Source organism: Triturus cristatus, chromosome 3_1 (genome assembly GCF_964204655.1).
Source record: "Triturus cristatus chromosome 3_1, aTriCri1.1, whole genome shotgun sequence".
Taxonomy (NCBI): Eukaryota; Metazoa; Chordata; class Amphibia; order Caudata; family Salamandridae; genus Triturus; species Triturus cristatus.
The window spans coordinates 625292359-625314579 of NC_140583.1; the positions used below are offsets into that span (position 1 = coordinate 625292359).

Below are 22221 nucleotides of genomic sequence, written 5' to 3' on the forward strand. Positions count from 1 at the left end.
CCAATCACCCTGGGATGGGTCAGCAGAAGGGGCTTAAGAAGCATTCACTCATGCACTGACTACAGCTCACATATCACTGACTTGTAGTTATGTAACCAATGTATGCAATAGTGTAACGAAACATGAGGGGGCCCCCTCCACACTACATCGAGGGCCCCCTCATCAGTAGCTCTCACGCCAGGGTAATGTGCTAAGGGGGAACTCTGGAGCTCTGGGCCACCCCTGACCGCGGGGGCCTTTGTTACGCCACTGAATGTATGTGTCTGTACACTAAACATATGCACTACTCATTTCTGCCACACAACAGTAGGCAAAAGTAAACACAGGGACTCTGCGTGCCTGTATATTCTGAACATAGGCCAAAGACCACCTTCATGTGGGCTAGTCCATACTTCGAAGAGCAATATGTATTGGTAATGTCCTGATTACTTACTGGTAACCTGCATTCCTCCACATCCTAATTTCCTTCTCACAGGCCTCATGCACTTAAGGAATGGGACAAGGAAGATGGACAGGGTGGTAATGAGTACAACAGGGATATATTCTCAAAGGTGCTATGCAGACTGATAGAAAACGCACAAACTATCACCTGTAAATTTGCCAAGTTATGTTTTTTACGAGGTGAAACAATGTATTCGACTAAGGGACAAAATTGTCTCAGAATTCTGAAACCACCTCAGTACCTCAGACCGCACCAATCCCACTCAAGAATTCTGCAACTCTGCAGTTGAGCAAATGATTTTAAAAAAGCAGTTGGTTGAGACCCACCTCCTACTGCCAAGAAGACAAAAGTTGTGTCCATTTTACTGCAGAACGAAATATCTGCTCCTTGACATTGCGTTCCATAAAACTAACCAACGATCTTATCAAAGGTATCAGCTTTAGTGAGTGACTTGCCGACTCTTGCTTACCAATACATTCACGAACATGCTCCTAGCATCCTCTGCGATGGTACCAGCCAGAGGGAACATTAACGCACCCATTTCACCTGGAGAATTCCACAGTGAATTACAATCAGCCTACATCAAGCCAACCCTAAAGAAACAAGGACTTGGCCATGCAGACTTAAACACTATATATCTATATGAACTGGACCAGTTCTCGCTAAGCTAACTGAAAAAGCAGTTTGATTCTGACTTCAGAAGTCCATGAGCATAAGAACCTTGTCTGTGACAGATAACCCGTGAGATATTTATCACACATGATAAAATCCAGCTCCTTCGAGTCGGAATTTATTGGGTGCAAAAATACTACCCAAGTACGAGTTTTTTCCTGATAATAGGGCTTAACATCCAGATGTTAGTGCTTACTCCACATATCCTGATATTTACCAAACATTTTTCCCCTTTAAATATCAGCAGATTTGATGTGCTAAAAATTATCCTAGGCGGTGCAATTTTCTCTTGCAAAACTCGTAATTCTGATATGTGTGGTAACTGGAGCTTAGAGGTCAACTTGTATTGGGGGCCAAAATGACAGGAATTCAGGGCACTGCCCTAAACTATATAAAGTGCCTCCTCCTAGATAGCACAAATCGCGACACTGCCTCCTTTCTGCTCCATACCATTCTCGCAATAGATAAGCGCTCCCCAAGGCTCAATAACCACCCCTCTTTTCTTCAATGTAGTCTTTTCCCTACTCCAGGATCGTGTCATTTCCATCAGGTGTGCCTGTTGCAGCTAGGAGTCTGATGCCCAGATCATATAAAACTGGGAAGCCATTCACTCCGGTGTAGTCTCTAGATGGCGTCACCTGGTGGCATGACCTAGCCTTCAGTGGCTCCGGGGTGGACTCCATATACTCTCCCTTGGAGGTGTATACTCACCTGTTGACATTATAGAGCCTTAAGTGGCTCTCGGGTGGACCCCATATACTCTCCCTTGGAAGTGTTTAGTCGCCTGGTGGCATTATAGAGCCTTCAGTGGCTCCTGGGTGGACTCCATATCTCTCCCTTGGAGGTGTGTAGTCGCCTGGTGGCACGACAGAGCCTTCAGTGGCTCCCGGGTAGCCTCCATAAAGAGCTCCCTTTCAGGTGTTTAGTCGCCTGGTGGCATGGCGGAGCCTTCAGAGGCTTCCGGGTGGACACCATATACGGCTCCCTTGGAGGTATTTAGTCACCTGGTGGCATGGCAGAGCCTTCAGAGGCTTCCGGGTGGACTCCATATACTCTCCCTTGGCCTTCGAGGTGTTTGGTCACCTGGTGGCACAACAGAGCCGTAAGTGGCTCCCGGGTGGACTCCGTATATTCTCCCTTGGAGGTGTTTAGTCATTGGTGGCATGACAGAGCCTTCAGTGGCTCACAGGTGCACTCCATATACTCTCCCTTGGAGGTGTTTAGTCGCCTGGTGGCATGACAGAGCCTTCAGTGGCTCCCGGGTGGGCTCCACATAGAGCTCCCTTGCAGGTATTTAGTTGCCTGGTGGCATGACAGAGCCTTCTGTGGCTCACAGGTGCACTCCATATACTCTCCCTTGGAGGTGTTTAGTCGCCTGGTGGCATGACAGAGCCTTCAGTGGCTTCCGGGTGGACTCCATATACTCTCCCTTAGAGGTGTTTAATCGCCTGGTGGCATTATAGAGCCTTCAGTGGCTTCCGGGTGGACTCCATATACTCTCCCTTGGAGGTGTAAAGTCACCTGGTGGCATTATAGAGCCTTCAGTGGCTCCCGGGTGGACGCCATATGTCTCCCTTGGAGGTGTTTAGTCACCTGGTGGCACGACAGAGCCTTCAGTGGCTTCCGGGTGAACTTTATTTAGAGCTCCCTTGCAGGTGTTTAGTCCCCCGGTGGCATGGCAGAGCCTTCAGAGGCTTCCAGGTGGACTCCATATACTCTCCCTTGGAGGTGGTTAGTCGCCTGGTGGCATGGCAGAGCCTTCAGAGGCTTCCGGGTGGACTCCATATACTCTGCCTTGGAGGTGTATAGTCACCTGGTGGCACGACAGAGCCTTCCGTTGCTCCCGGGTGGACTCCATCTACTCCCCCTTGGAGGTGTTTAGTCACCTGGTGGCACGACAGAGCCTTCAGTGGCTCCTGGGTGGACTCAATATACTCTCCCTTGGAGGTGATTAGTCGCCTGGTGGCACAACAGAGACTTCAGTGGCTCCCGGGTGGACCCCATATACTCTCCCTTGGAGGTGTTTAGTCACCTGGTGGCATTATAGAGCCTTCAGTGGCTCCTGGGTGGACTTCATATACCCTCCCTTGGAGGTGTGTGGTCACCTGGTGGCATTATAGAGCCTTCAGCGGCTCCCGGGTGGACTCCATATACTCTCCCTTGGAGGTGTATAGTCACCTGGCGGCATTATAGAGCCTTCAGTGGCTCCCGGGTGGACTCCATATACTCTCCCTTGGAGGAATGTGGTCGCCTGGTGGCATTATAAAGCCTTCAGCGGCTCACAGGTGAACTCCATATACTCTCCTTTGGATGTGTTTAGTCACCTGGCGGCATTATAGAGCCTTCATTGGCTCCCGGGTGGACCCCATATACTCTCCCTTGGAGGTGTGTGGTCGCCTGGTGGCATTATAGAGCCTTCAGCGGCTCGCGGGTGGACTCCATAAACTCCCCCCTTGGAGGTGTTTAGTCACCTGGTGGCTCGACAGAGCCTTCAGTGGCTCCCGGGTGGACTCCATATACTCTCCCTTGGAGGTGTGGTCACCTGGTGGCATTATAGAGCTTTCAGTGCCTCCCGGGTGGACTCCATATACTCTCCCTTAGAGGTGTGTAGTCACCTGGTGGCATTATAGAGCCCTCAGTGGCTCCCAGGTGGACTCCATATACTCTCCCTTGGAGGTGTGTGGTCGCCTTGTGGCATGGCAGCGCCTTCAGTGGCTTCCGGGTGGACTCCATATACTCTCCCTTGGAGGTGTGTAGTCACATGGTGGCATTATAGAGCCTTCAGTGGCTCCCGGGTGGACTCCATATACTCTCCCTTGGAGGTGTGTAGTCGCCTGGTGGCACGAAAGAGCCTTCAGTGGCTCCCGGGTGGACTCCATATACTCTCACTTGGAGGTGTGTGGTCGCCTGGTGGCATGACAGCACCTTCAGTGTCTCCCGGGTGGACTCCATAAACTCTCCCTTGGATGTGTGTAGTCACTTGGTGGCATTATAGAGACCTCAGTGGCTCCCAGGTGGACTCCATATACTGTCTCTTGGAGGTGTGTGGTCACCTGGTGGCTCGACAGAGCCTTCAGTGGCTCCCAGGTGGTCTCCATATACTCTCCTTTGGAGGTGTGTAGTCACATGGTGGCACAACAGAGCCTTCAGTGGCTCCCGGGTGGACCCCATATACTCTCACCTGAAAGTTTTTAGTCACCTGGTGGCACAACAGAGCCTTCAGTGGCTCCCGGGTGGACTCTATATACTCTCTCTTGGAGGTGTGTGGTCGCCTGGTAGCTCGACAGGGCCTTCAGTGGCTCCTGGGTGGACTCCATATACTCTCTCTTGGAGGTGTGTAGTCAGCTGGTGGCATTATAGAGCCTTCAGTGGCTCCCAGGTGGACTCCATATACTCTCCCTTGGAGGTGTATAGTCACCTGGCGGCATTATAGAGCCTTCAGTGGCTCGCGGGTGGACTCCATATACTCTACTTTGGAGGTGTGTAGTCACCTGGCGGCATTATAAGGCCTTCAGTGGCTCCCGGGTTGACTCCATACACTCTCCCTTGGAGGTGTATAGTCACCTGGTGGCATTATAAAGCCTTCAGTGGCTCCTGGGTGGACTCCATATACTCTCCCTTGGAGGTGTGTGGTCGCCTGGTGGCATCATAGAGCCTTCAGTGGGTCCTGGGTGGACTACATATACTCTCCCTTGGAGGTGTATAGCCACCTTGCGGCATTATAGAGCCTTCAGTGGCTCCCGGGTGGACTCCATATACTCTCCTTTAGAGGTGTGTAGTCACCTGGCGGCATTATAGAGCCTTCAGTGGCTCCCGGGTGGGCTCCATATACTCTCCTTTAGAGGTGTGTAGTCACCTGGCGGCATTATAGAGCCTTCAGTGGCTCCCGGGTGGACTCCATTTACTCTCCCTTGGAGGTGTTTACGGTACTGCCTCTGAGTCAGGACCTTCATTATTACTGAGCGGACTCCACAGAGGACAACTGCTCATTGTTCACTACAAAATGAACACAGAGTATGCACCTGTGGACACACTGATGCTCATCAGCTGTGGTTTCTAGGTATGACACAACCCATCCTACAGACGGTAAGTACCTGCCTGCATGACAGCATCTCTTCTCCCACTCTCGGCAATATCCCACTCGAATGCACAGCTCAGTCTCGAGGCGCCATGCTTATGTCACGCCTTCGAGGCTCACGCACTTCCCCCACGTGTTCCCGTAGGCGTCAAAGTACAAACACACCCTTTCCAGCCTTGCACTCAAAGGGTGCACAGGAACCTGATGTCATTAGGAGTGCCCTCGTCAGGGGCATGAAGTCTAATATATATAAGGTTCAACCCAATAGCTTCGGACTCTTCAACCTTTAAGGCGCTTTGGGCTTAACAGGCGTCGGGAAAGTGCTATACAAATATCAATGCAGTATAATGCGGTATAACGTGACAGTTCTTATGAGACTGAGTGACGTCCTCGACAGCGTGCCTCGTTGGTTCCAGAGCCTGTCTCCTCACGGGGAGCGCAGTCAGCATGTAAATGAAGCCATATGCTCGCTCCGCCGCGCCTGCGATCACACGCGAAGCCTGCGGGCCTGCCTTTCAAACCTAGAGCCCAGGTTAGGCGCCTTCCTTTCACCTCATTTATTTACCACCTGCTTCCTTCCCTGCTCCCGATTTTTTCTGCCTCGCTGGTTAGCGCTTCATTAAAACACAGCAGCTCACAAGTCGCGTCTTCAGCTAATTTAACCAAGTTTATGCCTCAGCTTGCACAACACAAGCAGCGCAGGCCTGGCGAGCACTTATCCAAAGATTTAACCTCTCAGGTCATGTGCACTTATCCACTTATCCTGGGGGTCGATATGTGGGGTCATGGGCACTTATCTACCGGATCAATAGCTGGGGTCGCAGGGATCAAACCCCATCTGTGTGATTTAGCTCCATGTGGATTCCCTCTAAAATGGAGGAGGGTGACTTTAGGTGATTTTATCACGGCTTTAACAGGTGCCTCAGGTCCGCCTTAAGCATCCTTATTGGACGAGGTGGTGGGGGAGGCGGGGGGGGGATAGGGAGAGAGGTGGTGGATCGAATGTATCGTAAGACGGCACGGTGGCTCTAATATCAGCGCAAAATTGATTTCAAATCAAAAAAGGCCTTTTCAGAGAAGACACAGTGAAAAACAACAGGCACAATTCTACCGGTGACCATCCGACAGCCCCATGCCTCCTTGAACTTGGGTCAGTCGTCCTAAAGTTTGACGCATTATTACTGTGACCTGGCCTGGTCGCTTTATGATAAATAGACATAGGGAGGACAACCTGAGATGTCCTCTTTAGAGAAAGGGAAGGAAACCTCTACAGAGTGCGGTGGAAGACAAGAACCTCCTCCCCAGAGGGAGGTGAGAAATGAGGCCAGCCTCTCAGGGAGGCGCTTCCAGAGAGAGGAGTGGGGTATGACCCCCACGCCCCGTGATAAGTGATGGAGAAGATGCTCCCTCGAGGGCTAGAATAGAATTCCTTAAACTCCCACCCTCCCCCACAAAAAGGACGATGGGGGCGATGGACGTTTTCAGAGAGAAATGAAAGATGAGATGTGCCCACGTGACAGTAGGACTGGGTCTGAGGTAAATGGATGAAAAGATCTCCCCCAGAGAAAGGTAGCAAATGAGACCTCCCCAACATGAAGAGATCTCCCCCAGAGAGAGGTGGCAAATGAGACCTCCCCAACATGAAGAGATCTCCCCCAGAGAGAAGTGGCAAATGAGACCTCCCTAACATGACGACATCTCCCCCAGAGAGAGGTGGCAAATGAGACCTCCCCAACATGAAGAGATCTCCCCCAGAGAGAGGAGGCAAATGAGACCTCCCCAACATGAAGAGATCTCCCCCAGAGAGAAGTGGCAAATGAGACCTCCCCAACATGAAGAGATCTCCCCCAGAGAGAGGTAGCAAATGAGACCTCCCCAACATGAAGAGATCTCCCCCAGAGAGAGGTAGCAAATGAGACCTCCCCAACATGAAGAGATGTCCCCCAGAGAGAGGTGGCAAATGAGACCTCCCTAACATGACGAGATCTCCCCCAGAGAGAGGTGGCAAATGAGACCTCCCCAACATGAAGAGATCTCCACCAGAGAGAGGAGGCAAATGAGACCTCCCCAACATGAAGAGATCTCCCCCAGAGAGAAGTGGCAAATGAGACCTCCCCAACATGAAGAGATCTCCCCCAGAGAGAGGTAGCAAATGAGACCTCCCCAACATGAAGAGATCTCCCCCAGAGAGAGGTGGCAAATGAGACCTCCCTAACATGACGAGATCTCCCCCAGAGAGAGGTGGCAAATGAGACCTCCCCAACATGAAGAGATCTCCCCCAGAGAGAGGTAGCAAATGAGACCTCCCCAACATGAAGAGATGTCCCCCAGAGAGAGGTGGCAAATGAGACCTCCCTAACATGACGAGATCTCCCCCAGAGAGAGGTGGCAAATGAGACCTCCCCAACATGAAGAGATCTCCACCAGAGAGAGGAGGCAAATGAGACCTCCCCAACATGAAGAGATCTCCCCCAGAGAGAAGTGGCAAATGAGACCTCCCCAACATGAAGAGATCTCCCCCAGAGAGAGGTAGCAAATGAGACCTCCCCAACATGAAGAGATCTCCCCCAGAGAGAGGTAGCAAATGAGACCTCCCCAACATGAAGAGATCTCCCCCAGAGAGAGGTGGCAAATGAGACCTCCCCAACATGAAGAGATCTCCCCCAGAGAGAAGTGGCAAATGAGACCTCCCTAACATGACGAGATCTCCCCCAGAGAGAGGTGGCAAATGAGACCTCCCCAACATGAAGAGATCTCCACCAGAGAGAGGAGGCAAATGAGACCTCCCCAACATGAAGAGATCTCCCCCAGAGAGAAGTGGCAAATGAGACCTCCACAACATGAAGAGATCTCCCCCAGAGAGAGGTAGCAAATGAGACCTCCCCAACATGAAGAGATCTCCCCCAGAGAGAGGTAGCAAATGAGACCTCCCCAACATGAAGAGATCTCCCCCAGAGAGAGGTAGCAAATGAGACCTCCCCAACATGAAGAAATCTCCCCCAGAGAGGGGTAGCAAATGAGACCTCCCCAACATGAAGAGATCTCCCCCAGAGAGAGGTAGCAAATGAGACCTCCCCAACATGAAGAGATCTCCCCCAGAGAGAGGTAGCAAATGAGACCTCCCCAACATGAAGAGATCTCCCCCAGAGAGAGGTAGCAAATGAGACCTCCCCAACATGAAGAAATCTCCCCCAGAGAGGGGTAGCAAATGAGACCTCCCCAACATGAAGAAATCTCCCCCAGAGAGAGGTAGCAAATGAGACCTCCCCAACATGAAGAGATCTCCCCCAGAGAGAAGTGGCAAATGAGACCTCCCCAACATGAAGAGATCTCCCCCAGAGAGAAGTGGCAAATGAGACCTCCCTAACATGACGAGATCTCCCCCAGAGAGAGGTGGCAAATGAGACCTCCCCAACATGAAGAGATCTCCACCAGAGAGAGGAGGCAAATGAGACCTCCCCAACATGAAGAGATCTCCCCCAGAGAGAAGTGGCAAATGAGACCTCCCCAACATGAAGAGATCTCCCCCAGAGAGAGGTAGCAAATGAGACCTCCCCAACATGAAGAGATCTCCCCCAGAGAGAGGTAGCAAATGAGACCTCCCCAACATGAAGAGATCTCCCCCAGAGAGAAGTGGCAAATGAGACCTCCCTAACATGACGAGATCTCCCCCAGAGAGAGGTGGCAAATGAGACCTCCCCAACATGAAGAGGTCTCCCCCAGAGAGAGGAGGCAAATGAGACCTCCCCAACATGAAGAGATCTCCCCCAGAGAGAAGTGGCAAATGAGACCTCCACAACATGAAGAGATCTCCCCCAGAGAGAGGTAGCAAATGAGACCTCCCCAACATGAAGAGATCTCCCCCAGAGAGAGGTAGCAAATGAGACCTCCCCAACATGAAGAGATCTCCCCCAGAGAGAGGTGGCAAATGAGACCTCCCCAACATGAAGAGATCTCCCCCAGAGAGAAGTGGCAAATGAGACCTCCCTAACATGACGAGATCTCCCCCAGAGAGAGGTGGCAAATGAGACCTCCCCAACATGAAGAGATCTCCACCAGAGAGAGGAGGCAAATGAGACCTCCCCAACATGAAGAGATCTCCCCCAGAGAGAAGTGGCAAATGAGACCTCCACAACATGAAGAGATCTCCCCCAGAGAGAGGTAGCAAATGAGACCTCCCCAACATGAAGAGATCTCCCCCAGAGAGAGGTAGCAAATGAGACCTCCCCAACATGAAGAGATCTCCCCCAGAGAGAGGTAGCAAATGAGACCTCCCCAACATGAAGAAATCTCCCCCAGAGAGGGGTAGCAAATGAGACCTCCCCAACATGAAGAGATCTCCCCCAGAGAGAGGTAGCAAATGAGACCTCCCCAACATGAAGAGATCTCCCCCAGAGAGAGGTAGCAAATGAGACCTCCCCAACATGAAGAGATCTCCCCCAGAGAGAGGTAGCAAATGAGACCTCCCCAACATGAAGAAATCTCCCCCAGAGAGGGGTAGCAAATGAGACCTCCCCAACATGAAGAAATCTCCCCCAGAGAGAGGTAGCAAATGAGACCTCCCCAACATGAAGAGATCTCCCCCAGAGAGAAGTGGCAAATGAGACCTCCCCAACATGAAGAGATCTCCCCCAGAGAGAAGTGGCAAATGAGACCTCCCTAACATGACGAGATCTCCCCCAGAGAGAGGTGGCAAATGAGACCTCCCCAACATGAAGAGATCTCCACCAGAGAGAGGAGGCAAATGAGACCTCCCCAACATGAAGAGATCTCCCCCAGAGAGAAGTGGCAAATGAGACCTCCCCAACATGAAGAGATCTCCCCCAGAGAGAGGTAGCAAATGAGACCTCCCCAACATGAAGAGATCTCCCCCAGAGAGAGGTAGCAAATGAGACCTCCCCAACATGAAGAGATCTCCCCCAGAGAGAAGTGGCAAATGAGACCTCCCTAACATGACGAGATCTCCCCCAGAGAGAGGTGGCAAATGAGACCTCCCCAACATGAAGAGGTCTCCCCCAGAGAGAGGAGGCAAATGAGACCTCCCCAACATGAAGAGATCTCCCCCAGAGAGAAGTGGCAAATGAGACCTCCCCAACATGAAGAGATCTCCCCCAGAGAGAGGTAGCAAATGAGACCTCCCCAACATGAAGAGATCTCCCCCAGAGAGAGGTAGCAAATGAGACCTCCCCAACATGAAGAGATCTCCCCCAGAGAGAGGTGGCAAATGAGACCTCCCTAACATGACGAGATCTCCCCCAGAGAGAGGTAGCAAATGAGACCTCCCCAACATGAAGAGATCTCCACCAGAGAGAGGAGGCAAATGAGACCTCCCCAACATGAAGAGATCTCCCCCAGAGAGAAGTGGCAAATGAGACCTCCCCAACATGAAGAGATCTCCCCCAGAGAGAGGTAGCAAATGAGACCTCCCCAACATGAAGAGATCTCCCCCAGAGAGAGGTAGCAAATGAGACCTCCCCAACATGAAGAGATCTCCCCCAGAGAGGTGGCAAATGAGACCTCCCCAACATGAAGAAATCTCCCCCAGAGAGGGGTAGCAAATGAGACCTCCCCAACATGAAGAGATCTCCCCCAGAGAGAGGTAGCAAATGAGACCTCCCCAACATGAAGAGATCTCCCCCAGAGAGAGGTAGCAAATGAGACCTCCCCAACATGAAGAGATCTCCCCCAGAGAGAGGTAGCAAATGAGACCTCCCCAACATGAAGAAATCTCCCCCAGAGAGGGGTAGCAAATGAGACCTCCCCAACATGAAGAGATCTCCCCCAGAGAGAGGTAGCAAATGAGACCTCCCCAACATGAAGAGATCTCCCCCAGAGAGAAGTGGCAAATGAGACCTCCCCAACATGAAGAGATCTCCCCCAGAGAGAAGTGGCAAATGAGACCTCCCTAACATGACGAGATCTCCCCCAGAGAGAGGTGGCAAATGAGACCTCCCCAACATGAAGAGATCTCCACCAGAGAGAGGAGGCAAATGAGACCTCCCCAACATGAAGAGATCTCCCCCAGAGAGAAGTGGCAAATGAGACCTCCCCAACATGAAGAGATCTCCCCCAGAGAGAGGTAGCAAATGAGACCTCCCCAACATGAAGAGATCTCCCCCAGAGAGAGGTAGCAAATGAGACCTCCCCAACATGAAGAGATCTCCCCCAGAGAGAGGTAGCAAATGAGACCTCCCCAACATGAAGAAATCTTCCCCAGAGAGGGGTAGCAAATGAGACCTCCCCAACATGAAGAGATCTCCCCCATAGAGAGGCAGCAAATGAGACCTCCCCAACATGAAGAGATCTCCCCCAGAGAGAGGTAGCAAATGAGACCTCCCCAACATGAAGAGATCTCCCCCAGAGAGAGGTAGCAAATGAGACCTCCCCAACATGAAGAAATCTTCCCCAGAGAGGGGTAGCAAATGAGACCTCCCCAACATGAAGAGATCTCCCCCAGAGAGAGGCAGCAAATGAGACCTCCCCAACATGAAGAGATCTCCCCCAGAGAGAGGTAGCAAATGAGACCTCCCCAACATGAAGAGATATCCCCCAGAGAGAGGTGGCAAATGAGACCTCCCCAACATGAAGATGGGAGACAACTCCTCCGCAGAGCGGTGGAAGATCATTGCAAGACGGCTCTGGAGGGTTGGGATCTCCTGCTTGTTGCAGTGAGTTCCCCCTCCCCTCCGCCATCTATCTACACACGGCACACTGACACGCCTGCTCCCACCCTATGCCGGCATTATGAGACTTGGGGATAATCTAAATTGTCCACTAATGTATAGAGAAAATGGCGCCATGTTATTACTGCCTGGGGCTTTCGCGGTGATACAAAGTGTTAGCCAAAGTCACCATGGAGCATCTCAATTCTGGTGCTTTTTAGAGAGGAACATGTCATTAGCTGGCTGCAGGGCAACTGTGGCTGTGATAATGGTCTCAGAGTGCATCAAAGACTTGTTTTTTTTGTCAAAAACGTGTTTTAGTGACTAGGTACATGACATGACAATAGCATATTAGCATGTGCACACTACTGTTGACTGAAATGAAACATTCATAAAAGTGGCCCCAGTCTGTGTCTTAACCCTGAAACAGGGGAGCGAAGGTACCCAAAATCCTACAGTGCTGCAAGGCCGTACCAATGGTGACACAGCGCTAAATGGAACTTGGTAACAAGGAACCTGAATGCATTTTTCGATTATCCTGTAGACTGATAATTGAAAATTCTGTTTCCTTTAGTTACCTTTTTTGTAGTAATGCAACATTATGTTGGATACATTTCGTTATCAAGATGCAAGACCGACATTTTACGGCACCGCCATTATTCTCACTGTGTCTCCACCTTGGAGTGGACCTCAGTGGACTCTTTTTAGTCGACGGTGTTCCATCTCGTGCATTCTTCCTTGGTGCCATCTATTGCATGGGCCTTATTGGCTCTATGCTGGACAGGAGCTGACACAGGTTGTACTACTATAACCACACAACATTCCTTGTGCATAAGTCATAGAGCTTCGACCTCGGTTTTTAGCCACCAAGTCCTCCTTTAAGACTCTTTCACGGAAAGCGAAGACCTATTTTAATTCATCCCACCCCCTCTTCCACCCACTGCTTCGGTCTCTTTTCCACGGCTCTGGCACACTCGGCGGGCCCTCTTCCTCTGCCTGCTATCTGGGGCTTAATCCTTCAGCCTCCGATCCCAGGACTCCTTGCGACGCCTTTCCCATTTCTGGGGTTTGCAGTTAGTTGTATCGTTGCATCCGACACATGTTTAAATACATTAATAAAGTAAGCAGGATATTTATGAATAGCACGACCACGGAAAGGGCTACGTTCAGATGACACCGTCCGAGCCTTGGACGCCACTATCCTGCCATGGACGTCATTAAAGTACCACTGCAATGGCTACTGTGCCTCTCACATCATCCTTGTCCCCAGGCATCATCAGTGTGGTGGGGTCACTATTACTGCCCACAGACACGGTTAGAGTGGCTCTCACGCCATCCTATCCCTCAGGCATCATCATTGTGGTGGGGTCACTATTACTGCCCACAGACACGGTTAGAGTGGCTCTCACGCCGTCCTATCCCTCAGGCATCATCATTGTGGTGGGGTCACTATTACTGCCCACAGACACGGTTAGAGTGGCTCTCACGCCGTCCTATCCCTCAGGCATCATCATTGTGGTGGGGTCACTATTACTGCCCACAGACACGGTTAGAGTGGCTCTCACATCATCCTATCCCTCAGGCATCATCAGTGTGGTGGGGTCACTATTACTGCCCACAGACACGGTTAGAGTGGCTCTCACGCCGTCCTATCCCTCAGGCATCATCATTGTGGTGGGGTCACTATTACTGCCCACAGACACGGTTAGAGTGGCTCTCACGCCATCCTATCCCTCAGGCATCATCATTGTGGTGGGGTCACTATTACTGCCCACAGACACGGTTAGAGTGGCTCTCACGCCGTCCTATCCCTCAGGCATCATCAGTGTGGTGGGGTCACTATTACTGCCCACAGACACGGTTAGAGTGGCTCTCACGCCATCCTATCCCTCAGGCATCATCATTTCTGTAGCGCCCGCTGTGGAGGACGGTCTTTCCATGTGCAAGCAGCCCGCGCCTGGAATACCCTGCCTCTATCCCTGAGACAGACCACTACCCTTCTGGAGTTTAGAAAGCAGTTAAAAACTTGGATGTTTCAACAATTACCATAACTTATCACCTCAGCTAATTTTGGTCTCATAGTCTTTGCTCTTTGTCTCTTCTGTCATAGCGCCGGGACACTCTGTCGAGTAGCTGCGCGCTCTATAAATCCTTGATTAACATAACTTAATATTGTGGCGAAGTCACTATTACTGCCTACAGACATAATAGCTGTGTCCCTCACACCATCCTATCCTCAGGCATCATCAGTGTGGCATGGTCACGATTACTGCCCACAGACACAGTTAGAGTGCCTCTATCTTCACTCTATCCCGCAGGCATCATTACTGTGCCATGGGCATCATTATTGTCCTACAAGTGTCATGACTTTGTTTCTGATGACTTCCTGTGCCTCAGACACCCTCACTGTGCCAAGAACACGGGTCACTTCATGAAACACTCACAGAAACTGAAGTCCTAAATTAAAGTAATCACAGGTACTGAATCGCGCGGATGGTACATGCACTGATACTGTAACTCACGCGGATGGCGCATGCACTGATACTGTAACTCGCGCGGATGGCGCATGCACTGATACTGTAACTCGCGCGGATGGTACATGCACTGATACTGTAACTCACGCGGATGGCGCATGCACTGATACTGTAACTCGCGTGGATGGCGCATGCACTGATATTGCAACTCGTGTAGATAGTGCATGCCCTGATACTGTAACTCACATGGACGGTGCATGCACTGGTACTGTAACTTACACGGATGGCGTGTGTGTAATAAAGTAAATCCACACCAGATGAAGATATGTGGTAAGAGGTATTTATTACAGCCTCAACCAACAGCCAGCATATCAACTGTCATCATAGAACCCTCACATGACAGAACCTCAGAACAAGCTGGTTCCATGCCTAGTGTTCTGGCATGGAGCCATGTTACATCATTACAGTGTGTCCCAAAGTCATGCCCTCGCCAACGCTGAAATAATGAGCCAACACCTTTCGGGGGGAGACATTTGGATCGCTCTTAAATGACATCATCCACCCTAATTTCGAAGTAAATATGATTTGGGATTAGCAGTGACACCACAAAAAACGCTGCAAGGGAGACAAAGTGCACCCACCACAGTATTGCTTGTGCGTGAAGAGGAGTTCAGATAACAACTCATATTTCAAGAGAATTCTTCATTCATGCTGAGTCGATCTCGCACGCCTATACTTTGTATCAGTTTATGATTCATGCAGGGGTGTCCATTAAACAGCTGCGAGCACAAGAAGGACCAGGAAAAAGAAGCATCGTATGTGAACCCCCTCCTCTAAAGCTGCACATCAGAACCCAGGGTTCTTATATATTAAAATTCGGCACTTGTGCAGAAAGTTATGGAAAATATGTGCATAAAATACGTTCAGCATACATTTGGTGAAGAATGACATTCTGGAGGATTGCCAGTCAGGCTTTTTTTTATTGTAGAAAATTGTATTTAGATGTATGATACAAAAAACAAAGAAAAGAAACTAGAACATAAAAGGTAAAATGCTAAGGCGCCAACCGGGACTCGGGAACGCTGCACTTATGGCGGTTGTGCTGGTCCCCGACGCCATAGAGGGGCGGGTGACGGCGCACGGTGACACGGCCGGCACCCGCCCCGACCTTCGCCACTGATTGGGGGTATGGGCATGGGGAGGCGGGTCCCATCTGGATCGTGCCGGTTTCTCGGGGGCACGGTCTTTTCCCTCGCCGCTCCACATCGCATTCCAGCAGAGACCGTCCACGTGACGGAGAGCGCCTGTTACCCAAGACAACTGTGTCGATGTACATCTATGCCTCGGGGGAGAGTGGAGGGGGTTGGTGTACCCATGGGGCCATGGCTGGGAAGGGGTGTCAATGCTGGGAAGGGGTGTCAATACTGGAGAGGGGACTCGGCAATACCTGGCCACATGGAACAGCATTAGTTGTATGTGCGTGTGATGAGCATGGTACATACGGTGCAGCCAGAGGGATTTGATGTTATCAGGGTATAGCAAATGTGCGTGTTGCTGATGGCAGACTTGTTGTATGAAGACATTTAGCGGAATGGATAAGTTTGACACGCCAAGGCATTACTGGTAGAAGTCGTTTTAATAAAAAACGAAGAAAGACGAAGGGAAAGGAGAGGTGAGGTGCGAAGAAGAGCAGAAACCACAGAAATAGGTGGGGGGAGGGAGAGGGGAGGTAGTTGGGAGTTGCGTTTTAAGCCCCAGCCATGATGTGCATGGGCAGCACAGGCTCATGACACCATGATTTTTGTTGTTGAGATTATTAGGGGTTTGGAATCCCTGTAGTGCCTTATACAATGGACCATGAACTACTTCTAGAGCGAAGAAATACACGTGTGCTATAAGGAGACTGGGTTCTGTAGATTGTCTTATCTTGTAAGATCATAAACCTCAAGGCAAGATGAGCAAGCTGCAGGCTTTAAAAAGAAGGAATGAGGGGCGTGTATTCCAACAATACACGAGTAATACCAAACACACACACAAGTGCACACACATAGCATGATTGCTCAAAATAACATTTTATGGGGCCACATTTACTTTTACTGGTATGGCATGTATATAGATAAATGTATATATTGATGCCATGTCAGTGAAAGAAAAAAAAAAATATATATATATACACACACGATACATATATAGAGAGAGATAGAGATAAATTATGTATACATATATAAAACATGTTACTATTAACAACACTTATAAACATAGTCACACATTTATAATTACAGTGCAAGGATCAAATTAGCGCCAAGGTATCTTTGAGGTTTTAGTTGTGCGTTATTCATGCTATTTCAATTTCAATTCAATTTCAAATTCTGTGTTATTAGCAGTATAGTGAAGTTGACATGAGATGGACCTGGGTCACTGCTTCACAGATTGCAAATGACAATGACATTGCACAAGGAAACAGCTCTGCTAATAGTCACAAGGCCTGTCCTTGCGATTTCACTTCACAGCATAACTTTAGCACCTTGCATCCTCGTTTGCATAATTACTTAATCAACAAACATGTAAAACGCCATGACATAAGACATATGTGTCGATGTGCAGAATGCAACAAACTATTTATTACCATTTCTTGAGTCATGCTTCCACCCCAGATCCAACAATGGCAATAAATATTACAGTCAGTGCATCTGCATATATACTGTGTATACAGACGGACAGACAGACAGAGCTAGATAGATAGATAGATAGATAGATAGATAGATAGATAGATAGATAGATACGCCTCATCAGTAGCCACAAATATACCGTATAATCTATTACAAAACGGTTAGGACAAAGCAAACATGTTCAATGAAATCAAATAAAAATTAAACATGAATAAAACTGATATAATAGTAATTAATACAACAGACAAAACTAAAAAGACCGAAAGTGAAACTCCACTTACAGTGGCGGGATTTAAATTAAGGTCAGTGCTTGGACCTAAAACTGCCTTTTGAGTACAGAGCAAACAGCATAGTTAGGGTGACAGATCTGAACTGAGAACTCTTTGGAAGCTGAAGCATGTAACAACCACACGAGGTTGCAAGACTACCATTGGTGCCGCTTTCTGTGATCAATACACACTGCGATTATTAACCAAGGCAATAAGGAAACACAAGTATGTGATAAGAAAAAGACTACATTCAGTGGACACCAAAACCATCAATATACAGGCGTGGGGCTTCCACTAGTGGGAAAGGCAGAGATGCAGAATACATAGGCTGTGATGACCCAGGGAACCGTCATCTCCCGCCCAGTTCAGGGGGGAAATTCTACAGTACATCCACCGAACATACGGATAGTTCCCGCCAAACTTCCAGTAAAGTTGGCACCCAACAGTGATCAAAATACACTGAAGGCAGCTCAAGCGTGCCCTGTACCGCTACATGAAACAACCGACAGCATAAAAAGAACATTCCCAGCTATTAATGCATTATTAATATAGATGAATGCATTATTAATATAGGGTTACATCTAGCACCCATTGCAATGCAAACCACTTCTATGCACTTCACCGCTACACATGGAGTACTGAGTGAAGATCTGAAATGCTGTATGCATGCCAGTTCTCTGCAGCACTGGTTCCTGGCACATAGGTGTCTTACCTAGAGTGAGTACAAACACTTCAAACTACTGTTCAGAACTCACTGCTATTTCGCACATTAATCGGTGGATTCATTAACTAACTTTCACCAAAATTCTGAGAAATGAGGCCATGTTATACTCACTTGCTGCTTGGACCTTGGCCCGGCGGCTCACCACAGAGCCAAAGCGGTTCTGGGCCAGGCAGTCGTATTCACCTTCATCTGAGGAACCGTCGTCCAGCATCTTCTGGAAGCGATCCAACTGCAGCGAGCCATTGGCCAACATGGTGGTGTGCCCACCATCCACCAGCAGCACCCCATTTCTCCGCCACGAGATTGCAATAGGCGGGGTGCCTTCCACAAGGCAGTGCAGGAGAAGCGGCTGTTCCTGGACCGCCACATCATCACTGGGCTCGATGGCAAAGGCCAGCTCTGCAGAACAGCTCGGGTCTATGGGAGAAGAACAGAGCACCATAAGAAAACCCTCTGGTCTCAACAACAGAACCTCCACCACCATGATCAGAACTGTTACAAGAGCCATGAACACAAACACAGCATTTGACAAAACATACAACCTGCTCACCAGAGGCAAGAGATGAAATGTAAATAAGAGAACAAGTCGGACAATATGCGCCATGCCCATACCAAGATGGTAGCCTCTGACGAATCTGGCTCTTCAGGAAGGGCCACTTAGTGACGTCACACTTCAAGAACAATTGAAAAGGCTAGAAAGCACCAACAGAAACCACAAAATAGAAGTCGGGAAGTACATTCCATAGATTGCTTAGTGTTTACATGAGCCCTTCTGTCCATGACGTCGGGGAAATATTCTTGAACTGTTGGATGAACAGCTCACTGAACATTTGCTTCCATTCGCTCGGTGTAGATTTTTCACAGTAGTTCTTCCTACTGCTATTGGCAACTCTGCCTTTCATGTTTTTTCCTCAGACTAAAACAAGCATTAGCAGAGCTAATAGGTCTAGCTTTGGAAAGCTGGTGCAATGGTTACTTTTTTATTGCAAGCCTAAGACAAAAAATAAAAAGTAATAAAACATGGCTGCCATATGCTTGCAATCAACAAAATTAAATTCAAAAGCCTTCACTGATGTGGCCTTTTTGCTAGTGATGTTTTTTAAATACCAGAACTTTCAGCTGTCCCATGTATTTTAATATTATTATTATTTACGAACCAGACAAAAGTAACCACGTCAACCTCAGGCAGCAACAATGTTGCTTAAACACTTTATTGCAGCAACTTTGCATTTAAAGGGAATACATCGCCATCTAATTAGGCAACGAAGTGTTGGCAAAGTAAATAGCTGGAATTAAAGTTAATATTAACAATTTTTAGGGCGACATAAACAAAGTGAACAGGCTTTGTACAGTCACTCAGAGTGCAGGGAGCCAAGGGATAAAGGGGGCTGACCCACTGTCCCATGCTGTGTGCAGGGGTGGGAGGAAGCAATCGGTGAATTACAATTACCAGGCCAATGTATGGAACCTACCGAGCAAAGGACTTCTATCTACATATAGTGGGTAATATCTTTGTTGGGGGGGATAGTCTGTTGAGCTAAATCTATCCTAAATGTCAAGCCTAAAAATGAAAGAGAGGGTGCCACCTGGTCTCTCACCTAAGAATCGTTTGTATTTTTTTGTCATTTAAGCTAAGCTTTACACATGGAAGGTTTAATCTTTCAAAAAACTAGAATCACTTTTGCCAAAGCGTGCCTTAAACTGTCCTACTAAAGTAGTTTAATGGGTTAACAGAGATGTCTAATATGAAAATAGTAGTTGTAATTTCCAGTGGTTTAACACATTTCACTCTTAAGAGATTAACAAATTGGAATCTGTTCATTTGGCTATAGCACTGTGTTTTACATGTCAGCAGAAAGGAGTTGCAAATCAGACAACTTATGTTCTATATATAGATTTGTGCATACAGTTTGCTGCCACCGACCTGTGGCTTTGTGTCAATCTAAACAAGCACTGGCAAAAGCTCGGTCTAGCATTAGCTGCCAGCCTTTTGACTTTGTCAATGCTTGTTTTGTCATAGTTTTGAGAATACTTTATTTTTGAAGCGCTGTCAGGCCCTCACCAATATGTATAATAAATGGCTAAAAGCAAATATTTTTTGGCCTCACAAAGCACACTTTGTACATAGACTTGTACAAACTTTCAGTTTTGTAGCAATATAAACAAGCATTAGCAAAGCCATTAGGTTTGGCATTCACTTCTAGCTTTTTGGCTTTCTCAATGCTTGTTTGTTTTGTCATGCTTTTTGTAAAACTTTAGTTTTTAGGAACTGCCAGGCCTACGCCAATACTAAAAAAAAAAGTTTAAAAGTACAAATACTTTTGGCCTCAAAAAAGTACACTGTCATAGTAGTCCCTGGTACTGAAAGGCATTACTTTGTGTCGGATGTGCTCCTTGTTGGAGAGTGGAATGCCATCTCTCACAGTAAAGTTAGAAAATGGCTGAAATGGGCTCATGCACTGCCTCGTGGTATGAACTGTAGTAGGCAGAACAAAAATATAAACAACATAACAGACCTTTGTTTGAGGTGGCTGGCTGTGTGGAAAAGTAGGTCTGTTATCTTGCCATTCACTCATTCATTTTGTGCTATACCCTTCATGACTGACCTTCTCTCTGTATCACGAACACTCTGGAGCTCCACTTTTGACCTCCCACATTCCTGCACGGACGCTCACACCCTGTTCGTGCTTTGACCTGCCACAAACTGACCAGCCCATGCTCAACTAGTCAGACAGGGAGTGTCCCAGATGTTTATCGTCCTCACCCTGCACACTAGGCCCTGCAGGCGTCCAACAGCTATCATCTGCAGGCCTATCAGATTGACCTCTGCTTGCTGTGTAATCATTCCTCTCGCCTGTGCCCTGCAGGGATCCAACAACTACCATCTGCGAACTTATCCGATCGAACTTTAGTTGTCGTATAAACATGCTTTTCGCCTACACCCTGTAGGGGCCTCACCGCTACCATCTGTGGACTTATCAGATTAACCTTTGTTTGACATATAATCATGCCTTTTTCACCTATGCCCTGCAGGGGCCAAACAGCCACCACCTGCTGATTGTATCAGAACTGACCATTGCTTGTCTGGAAATTATTGGTGTTTGTTATTGTTCACCTAGCACACACAGGGTGGGGATGAAGGGTATATAAGGTGCAGAACCAAAGCACTCAGCAGACTGCCTCCTCAGACAGCTATGGGTGTCTGTTGTTGATGCTTTCTCTCTCATGAGATTGTAATAAATACCCTTTCTCTCCGTGCTCCAGTGTTAGTCTTAGTTTGTATTCCGGACCCGTGGACTATAGGGTGACCCTGCATCTTTGGTTGGTCCCCCAAAAGACCCCCAAATCCACAGCTGTAAGCCCCTTTAAGCATATTTTACATGTACTTGTAGTAAAAATCTAAAGGTCTTGGCGAATGCCAAACCTAAAAATTTAGCTGAAGCCATAATCTGAAAACTCATTAGTGCTTCTGATATCAACCACTTGAAGGATGAAAGGATGAGGTTGGCTCACACCTGCTGTGCTGTTTTAACTCGAGATCGCACGTTGCATGCAGACTTCAGCAGCAGGGTGATGTGCTTATGTGTCGATCTTACAATTCAGTTTGCAAAGGGAGTATTACTTTTTGTCACTGGTATTACTGAACCCCAACTGCAGCATTTGCATATCAGAGCAGCTTGCTCACTGATAACAAGGTGTGACCCTAGCGGATTGCGGCACATGTTTCAATTTACCTTATAACATGGATCGTATATATTATATGACAGATTTGCAAAAATCATGTACAGAAAATTGTGGAATAAATTAATTTCAATTTTAGAACTGACATTTAACTAAACACTGAAAAGGATCTATATACACTAGATAAAATTACCTTGTGCCACTTGAGAACAAGCATTTGCAATGCTATAGGTCTCGCATTTACGTGAGTTTAAGCTATTGGCATTGAAAATGACAATGCCTTTTATTTATGCTTTAAAAACCACCAAAACATAAATAAAAGGCATTGTCATTTACAATTCCAATAGCTCAAACGCACGTAAATGTGAGATTTATTGCATTGCAAAGGCTTTTTTTCACTCGCTAAGATTGCCCCTAAGCCCCGCCCACTCATGCGAGGGAGGGAGTGTGCCAAAAGAGGAGGCGAACACGGAGGGAGGGAGTTGGCAGTGAAGAAGCCGAAGCTGCTCCTGGTTCAGCATGGTGTCCCTGAAGCGGGTGCCGCGCTTAT

General features: G+C 48.4%; 1 protein-coding gene across 1 annotated transcript in view; it reads right to left on the reverse strand.

Annotated features, from left to right (window-relative positions):
* Positions 1 to 22221, reverse strand: part of IGDCC3 (immunoglobulin superfamily DCC subclass member 3) — a 406359-nt gene that overhangs the window by 307535 nt on the left and 76603 nt on the right. Inside the window, exon 2 of the mRNA XM_085644584.1 lies at positions 18102 to 18407. Within this exon, the coding sequence (XP_085500710.1) occupies positions 18102 to 18407 (306 nt within the window). The remainder of the gene's footprint in view (positions 1 to 18101; positions 18408 to 22221) is intronic.